General features: G+C 45.3%; 1 protein-coding gene across 1 annotated transcript; it reads right to left on the minus strand.

Annotated features, from left to right (window-relative positions):
* Positions 1-5,757: 5,757 nt before the first annotated feature.
* Positions 5,758-7,909, minus strand: LOC125532075 (endo-1,4-beta-xylanase 1-like). The gene is made up of 3 exons (XM_087524801.1): positions 7,846-7,909; positions 7,239-7,751; positions 5,758-7,148 (listed from the first exon to the last, which is right to left on the minus strand). The coding sequence occupies exons 1-3, from the start codon at positions 7,858-7,860 to the stop codon at positions 6,027-6,029; spliced, it is 1,650 nt and encodes a 549-aa protein (XP_087380927.1). The 5' UTR covers positions 7,861-7,909; the 3' UTR covers positions 5,758-6,026.
* Between the last annotated feature and the right edge of the window lie 926 nt (positions 7,910-8,835).

Raw genomic sequence — 8,835 nt, forward strand, 5'->3', positions numbered from 1 at the left:
AACTTTACGAGGCCAATAGATAAAGAAAGGCACCTATTAAGCAGATATTAGTCTTGTATTTTATAGGGCAATGCATTATATACTTGATGTTCTGCATATGTGACTGCAACCTATATGTTTTTTGTCATCTCTATTGGTCATTTTGCCCATGTTTTAAAGCAATTTAAGTGGTGCTTTTGGAAGGTTTTTATTTTTAATTGTGTAACGGTGTTTTTGTGACCAAAAAGGCAAAAAGCATGTGCTGTTGTATTTCAGTCCCATGTGAAGTGCAACGTTCATGTGTGTGAAAGTTTTTAGGATCTCTCATAAATAATGTTCAGTTTTAGTATCCAGTTTTTGCTGCTTCTCACGCACCCAGGCGTGCTTCCTGCATTGCCATGAATGCACATCAATGGCTACATCTTGCTTTTGTTGCAGATGGTACTATTTTGATTTGTGATCCGGTCTATAAAAAAGGGATCAAAGAATAAACCAATTGGCCAGACTTTGTCGAGGCGGCAGTGATGAAAGAATATCAGATACGTGTCTTCGCCTTCAAGATTACAAGGGGAAACCATCGCTCAATGTCCATACGCTTTCAAAGGTTAAGGTACAAAATCAGAAGTGCATTGTCTATAAAAGAACATTTTATGGTTCATCTATCTCACAAACTATTCACATCAGGTCATATGGAATGGCACTCATGGAGTTAATCGAAAAGGCAGTTGAACCAAGCATTAGTATGCCTAACTATGACTTCGCATAGTTTTCCTGTCTTCACAGCCATTTGGTCTTGCATTTGCAATCTCATTTTCCTACTCTTACTATTGAACTTATATCTAATTAGTTTTTGTAATCTCACTGATGTCCATACTGAACTTGATGCTACCTAGCTCATGGGACGGATTGAATGCAATTAGCTATTGTAGTCTCATGACCGTGCTAAACTCATGATGCCATGCTTCTGGTACAGACTACAGAGTGAATGTTTGTTCTTTCTCTTAAACCCGAAAATCAGTTGTTCTTTCTCATGAACATGCGTTTGATATTTATTCGCTTGCCCAAGTCGTTAGGACCGGCACCCTCGCGCCAAGGCGCGTTACCGATCTACTACTAGTACATTGGCACATGCAAAGCACGTCCACGATCAATAGTTCTGTTGGGTTCAAAACAAATAATATTTTCCTAAAAAATCAAATTATGAATAAATATAGTGACATACATGAGACGTTGATTATTAATCTACCATATAGTTATTTTGTCGGCTATCTAGTTTCGACTCTTGAAATGGATTATTTGTATACAATGGTCTACCACAAAAATGTTTAAAACACGGAGAGAAAAAACCAAGGATGTAATTTTTTTTTGGATTGCTTACCACATGTGTCACTTGGTGATCAAGGATGTAAATTGCTACTGCTACTTTTGAGGTGCTCAACTGTTTGCATTATCTTTTGGTTAAATAATTGTTAGCATTTTTTTTGCAAAAATGTCCATTCAGCTAAAAAAAAGAATAGAAAAGTTGTAGAACAAAGTACTCCCTTCATTTTTTTTAGTTTGCATATAAGATTTGGTCAAAGTCAAACTTTATAAAGTTTGACCAACTTTGTAGAAAAAAACATCAACATCTACAATACTAAAGATATATGGTATGAAAATTAATTTCATGATGCATCTAACAATGTTGATTTCATATTGTGAATCTTGATATATTTTTCTATAAACTTAGTCAAAATTAACATAGTTTGATTTTGACCAAATCTTATATGCAGACTAAAAAGAAACGAAGGGAGTACCGAACTTTGCCTCAACTATCATCCCATATTTACTAGAAGAACCCCCGTGCGTTGCAACGTGGCCACATTAACTTTAAGAGTTCAATATTAATTATGTTAATATTACATTTAATATTTTCATACATATCAAGTGACATTGGCAACCTTTTTTACCATCAAATCATCCTCACACACACACACTCCCTCCGTCTTCCTCACTCTCTCTCCCCCTCTCCCTCTCCCTCCTCCCCTTTCCCTCTCTCTCTCCCCCTCTCCCTCTCTCTCCCTCTCTCTCTCTATAACACACACACACACACACATATTCATCTTATTGGGTATGGGATGTAGAGGTTAATTGTTTACTTTGTTTGGAGATTGAATTGTGCACGAATCGAATACTTTATGACAATTTGAAAGCGGGCACTTCTGCGTGTCTAGAATACCAAATTAGTGAGAACTTTAAAGGGAAATATTCATATAAGCAAGCGGCAGTGGAGTAGAAACTGCAAGGCAATAGTGAGTCTACAATTTGAGAAGCTCTAACACTTGGAGAACATGGAAGAGCTAGCCTTAAAATGGCCCAGCTTCGTCCTAGCTAGGAATTCTTCCGGTTAAATAAGGAGTAGAACAACTACGTCCATATGTCGTGGATCAGCAAAAACACACACCCTAGTTAACTCACCCATTTGAATGTCTTGCAAATTCAGCGGTAAATATACCAACATACATAAATAGTTATGTTTCTTCTGGAAATTGCTTTACCACACACAACACAACGCATACATGCATGGAATGGAAAAGGGGGGAACATGGAACTTGGGGAAAATATAATGAATCAAATTACGGAACAATGTGAAGTTGGTGTTGGAGAGCTTCTTCTTGCAATCCTTCCTCCACTGGTGACACATAACGTAGGTGTCCGCTCCTCCTTCCTGGAATCACCATTCAAAACAATGGTTTAGCAGGAGAAAAATATCAAGAAACTCAAGTAACAAGGCATGGATCTTTTGCTGAAGGAAAGTAACAGTGAAACTATATGTGCAGTAGGCAGTAGGACTACTGACATGCGCACCGCGAGGCGGGGCTGATGCATAAGCACAACATGGCCTTGTTGAAGCCAAGGAGAGACCATAGGTCGGTTGCGCTGCGGAGTCGGGTGCCATCGCGTCAGTGACTAGGTCCAATGCATCTGTCTGAGCACCTCTTGCAACGACGTGCCGCGCGCAGTCTTGGACCCGAGACCGGCGGCAACCCGCATCACCGTGCGTCCCTGCGCGTCCTCCGTGTCGGCCTTCTTGCGTCCTCCCGGATCTGAGTATTTGACGAGGTTGAGGATGTAGGGGAAGGGGCCATCGGATTGGAGCGGCTAGGGCTCCACGGATGACGCGGGTGGTGGCATGCATGACGACCATAGCGCCACATCATGCGCCGACACGGGAAACGCGGGGTGGCCGGAGGCGTGGTGTGATCTAGCAGGAGGCAGCACTCTACCCCTTTCTTCTCTCTAGGCACGTCCATCTGCAGTTAATCGATCGGATCAAAGGGGATTGCCAGCCAATTTATTTCCTTGGTCAACACATGCTTCACTTGGAAGGAGGGATTGCTCGTTGATTTCCTTCCTTGGGAGGGACTCGGGGGAGGAGCGAGCAACGCAACAAAAAATCAGAGGGATTGTGTATTGATCGGTGGAACCTGGTAACGAATGGTTTTGGTACGTGAATTGATTGTTGCCTTGTGCGTTTGGTTTTGGTATTTGAAGATTGATTACCATTCGTTAGTTGGGTTACCAAAGAAGAAATCAATCACTATATGTGAATTCATTGTGTTACCAAATAAACGTTGTGTTTGTCCGCCCAATGGGAGAGGGGCGAATAAAAAACCGACGAAAAAAATCGACGAAACTGGAAGGTGGGATCGTTACTACGGGGGATTGGGAGGTGGGAGGAAGGACGAAAAAAATCCCAAAGAAGATGAGACGAAAATTAACCGCGAAAACTACTAACTGAGACATTAGGAATAGAGATGTCACGTACATGTGTACTAATCACTGACCTATACAATTGTGGCCCTTACGGCCCTACGTTCACATCTTTGGAAGAGTGCATTGAAACGGATGGAAAAGCTACATACAGAACAACACCTCACGTGAGCTAAGCCCTTGTGACCCACGTATCAGTGAGTGGAATGGTCCTAATCTGGAGTGTGAAAGAACACTCTAGAGTATAGTCTCGTTGCTTTTATTTTCTGACAATGAGTACTGCGCCGTGACAGTAGGGAGAGCACGACAGTGGTAGGCAGCACCGCGAATCCCTGCACTTTGGGCCGCTAGATTGCTTAATCGGACGGTTGATGTATGTGCACGTAGCTCCATAACTGAGCAAATTTGATATCAGCCATCAGATTTAAAAGATCCAACGGTTCATATGCATCTATACTGGTACACTATATAGGAGTATAGATATAGATATAGATATAGATAATGGGATTGACTATGTGCAAGTTGACTGAATGTTGTTTTTGGGTAAGTCGCCTGACCAAAATTAGGGTCAGTCACTTGTTTTACTGCCGGGCTCACGTACACAACCCGTATGCATGCATGCTCACACAATCCCGCCACAGGACCCAGGCTGCATGCGTGCATGCTCACGAACACAATCCCACCACGGACCCGGGCTGCATGCGTGCAAGCTCAGTTGCTCACGTACACAAGCCGAACATCAGTAATTATATAAGATATAAAAAATAATAAAATTAAAATAACGAATTTTTATAAGCAAGAATACACTAGCAGCATTGGTATTGCCTTTTAAGAATATAAGAAAAAATGAAAAAAAAAACATGCACACAGCATAAATTCGAATCACACTTTCGGTAATACACATATTTACACACATATTGTATATTACTTGCATGTATATACTTACACACACAGAAATGAAATAAAAGAAGTTTAAGAAATAATGAATTAGTGGCATTAGTATTCCCCTTTAAGAAGAAGAAAATAAAAAATGACAAAATTTGCACATAGTTTACACATAAATTGCACTTTTTATAAATATGCAAGAATAACCATATAATAGTGAAATTATATTGTTATTGCCCTTAAAGAAAAAATGAAATAAAAAAATCAAAATCAAAATAATGAAGTTTTCTACGGAAGAATGAAACCCTTCAAAAAGAAACAAAATGAAAAAAGCAAAATAATGAAGTTTTCTAGGGAATAATGAACCCCTTTAAGAAAAAATGAAAAGAGAAAAAAAAACTTGCACACAAGTTTGTACTTAATTAAATTGCACTTTTAGTACTATGCAAAAAAAAGGAACATATAATGTTGCAATTTTCGCAACAAGTTGTATAAAAATAACTAATTAGTGGCATTATATTCCCCTTTAAGAGAATAAAATGAAAAAATAACAAAATTTGCACATAGTTTACACATAAATTGCATTTTTATAATATGCAAGAATAAGCATATAATAGTGAAATGATATTGTCATTGCCCTTAAAGAAAGAGAATAAAGTAAAATAAAAAGAAAAACAAAATCAAAATAATGAAGTTTTCTATGGAAGAATGAAACCCTTTAAGAAGAAAAAAAACTAAAACTAAAGCAAAAAAATGAAGTTTTGTAGCGAATAATGAACCCCTTTAAGAAGAAAGAAAAAGAGGGGAAAAATTTACACACAAGTTTGCACTGAAATTGCACGTTTAGTAATATGCAAAAAAGGAACATATAATATGGGAAAACTTTGTTTTTGCCACTCTAGGTTTTGCCCAGTTTGCTTATGCCACTCTAGGATTTGACATTTCACTTTTGCCACTCTTAGCTTTTGACAATATATCACTTTTTCCATTCCGTGGCAAAAGCAAAAAAATTAGAGTGGCAATTGTGATACATGTCAAAAGCTAAGAGTGACAAAAGTGAAATGAAAAATTATCATTTTTGCCACGGAATGACATTTATGATGTAAAAATTCAGGCAACTTACATGTAGCTAAAGTGATATATAATAATATAAGACCAATAATAGGCCTTTTGCTTTAATCATCTTCATTAGATTTAGGAGTACAGTACCTTACACTTCTCTTACAAAATACAATACCCGTTACCTTAGAAATGCGAAAAATTATACTGTACGACCTTATTCCTTGACGTGTCGTCCTTTCAATCACAACTGCAGCGTATGACGACCGTTGTACGCAAATGCATGCATGTAATTATATATATCGGTATAAATAGCAGTATATCTTAGATATAGATTCACCGTGAGGCACTCAGGCATCGGCCAAATCCACGAGGAGAGGTGTGTCGTTGTCCCCTTTCTCCACGGTGAAGGTCTTGAGCATCTGCTTCCCCGTCGCCGTGGTGACCTCCACGACGTACCTGCCGTAGAAGCCCCTGAACTTGAAGTCCCCGTCGCCGTCGACGCTCCCGCGCGCGTCCGTCTTCCACTCCCTCTGGAGGTTGAGGAACATCTGGCCGGCCTCGTTGACGGTGCCGTCGGCGTCGACGAGCCAGGAGTTCTCGCGCCACATGGTGCCCTGCATGAAGCCCCAGAAGACGACGCCCTCCACCGCCGGGTGCGCGTAGGCCTCCCGGAGCACCACCTCCAGGTCCTTGGCGCGGAGGCTGACGTCGTACTCGGGCACGTCCAGCTCGGTGAACCAGATGGGCACGCCGGTCTTGGCGAGCCTGTCGATCGCGGCGCAGATGACCTCCCCGACCGGGTTCTGCACGTGGCCCTGCAGGCCGATGCCGCCCACCACGGCGCCGCAGCTCTGCAGCCACACCACCTGCTCGGCGTACTTCTCCGGCGTGGCGTTGGGGTCGTTGGCACGCTCCACGTTGTAGTCGTTGACGAAGAGCGCGGGCTCCGGGTCCAGCCGCGCCACCTCCTTGAACATATACGCCGGGATGTCCTCCTCGCCGAGGCGGTCGCGGAAGAAGCGGCCGTGCAGCATCTCGTTGTTGACGTCGTAGTGCGGGAACTTGCCGGCGTAGCGGGAGACGAGGCCCTGGAGGCGGCTCTGCATGGCGGACCTGAGCTGGTCCTTGTTGAGGTTCTTGACCCACTGCTGCACGTCGCCGTCGACGGACCAGAAGACGCAGTGGCCGCGGACGCTCTTGCCGAGGCGGTCGCAGAAGGCGAGGAGCGCGTCGGCGTCGGCGTAGTTGAGCTGGCCCTGCTGCGCCTCGGTGTGGTACCACTTGAGCTCGTTCTCGAAGACGGCCCAGTCGAAGTGGTTGGTGAAGAAGTCGAGGAAGGCCGGCTTCTGGATGACGGACGTGTTGATGCATGACCCGAAGGGGAAGGCGTTGTCCAACTGCACCACGCGCACGGACGCCGCCGCTCCGGTCTGCCTTCCCAGCTTCAGAATCACGTCCCTCTTGCGCGCCTGCATCAACGGAGCTCGTATGATGCATGCACGTCCATGCCAAAAAAAAAGTATGCATGCATGCAGGTGGTTACGTGGATGCATGCTCACCTTGTCAGTCTTGTCCTTGAGCTGCCTGAAGCGCGCCTTGTGATCCACCGGGAAGACGCGGACATCCATGACCTTGATGTCGACGCCGGCGGGGGCGCCGTGGACGTAAACCGCGGCGCTGCGTGGCTCCGTCCTGAGGCGGAAGGCGCCCATGATCTCCGTCCACGCGCCCTCCTGGGCGCACACCGCGCCGCACTCCACCAGGGTCTCGTTGCCATTATCGTCCACGTCAAGGTGGATGCGCACCGGGTGGCTCGTCCCCTGCGCTTCGCCCAGGCTGATCCACCCGGCCACGCGGTACGTGATCCCAGACTTCAGGACGCCCACCGGGATCGGCAGGCGTACGCCGTCCTTCTCGTCGGCGCGCCCCGCCACCAGGATGTACCGGCCGCTGGGCTCGTTGCCACCCACGGCGACAGTGATGCCCGTCTCCTCCTCGTTGTGCACGGACAGCATTGTCGTGCTCGAGCCGAACGGTGCGTAGCGGGCGAGGCTGCCGTCCATGTTCACGTCCTGAAACAAGCAGCACACAAAGTGCACCATGCAAAATGAGCTAACTGGACTCATGGTGTTACTCGATCGACCGTGCGCTGCAGTTGTAACATACCTGAGTGCTTGCCATCTTACGCGAGTGGGAGTGAGAGCTGTGAAGACAGATGTTCGCCGGATTGATCTGCTGTGTGAGTGAGGGAATGGATCACGGTGCGCTGCGGTATTTAAAGGGAAATTCTGGCGGCGGCCGTCGACGTCGAGATGGATATAGTCGAGTCGTTATCACGGTATGGGAAGAGTAACGGTGAAGAGCGATAACGAGCGAGGCAGAAACCGGAAGCAACTCTCTCTCTCTCTCTCTCTCTCTCTGGCATGCTCGCATGCTGCAGCTCTTGAGTAGTAACAGTGAAGATTGCACATCACAAGGGATGAGATGAGACCTTCCTCGCTACTATTTCCCAAAAGAGATAGCCAACTTGCTTGCAGTGACGACCATGTAACTAATTCGTGCGTGTTAAATTCAAGCGTGGCCTTGCATGCAATGCATGGCTTCAAGTAACAGAAAACGGCTTCGCGCGTCCAGTATGGACACAGACGATTGTTCCCGAATCTTGCCTGCCTGCTAGCTCGATCGGTCTAATCACGTTAAGCAATGGCGAGACGCATGCACGAGCGCTACGACCCATATTTTCGTCAGGATGATCAGTAAAATCGACCATTGCGGCGCACACGCCGTGCACGGAGAAGACTATACATTTTAGAAGGCCCTACGACACAGGAACCTGCACCTGGCTACACGCGGGTACCCGTACACTGTGCGGTGTCGAGGATGAAAGTTCATCCCATGCATTGGTTTCCTGCAGCCATGCTTGGAATATTTGAGAGCACATGCGTGCCGTATGGCCCTTGCCCCGTGATGTTCTGTCAGTCTGTCAGTGGACAGTGGGAATGATTCGCTGCTGAATCTTCTAATGAATTGCACAGCAACCGTGCGGGACATGGTGATTATGTTGATCGCGCATTTGGCAGCTTCGATTCGGAATGACTTGTGCCAGTCATGGCAAAGAGACGGCCCTCCAGTTGTGGCTACAGTAGAATTCTTTTA

The sequence above is a fragment of the Triticum urartu genome, chromosome 5A, assembly GCF_056163025.1.
Source record: "Triticum urartu cultivar PI428250 chromosome 5A, HENAU_Tu73, whole genome shotgun sequence".
Taxonomy (NCBI): Eukaryota; Viridiplantae; Streptophyta; class Magnoliopsida; order Poales; family Poaceae; genus Triticum; species Triticum urartu.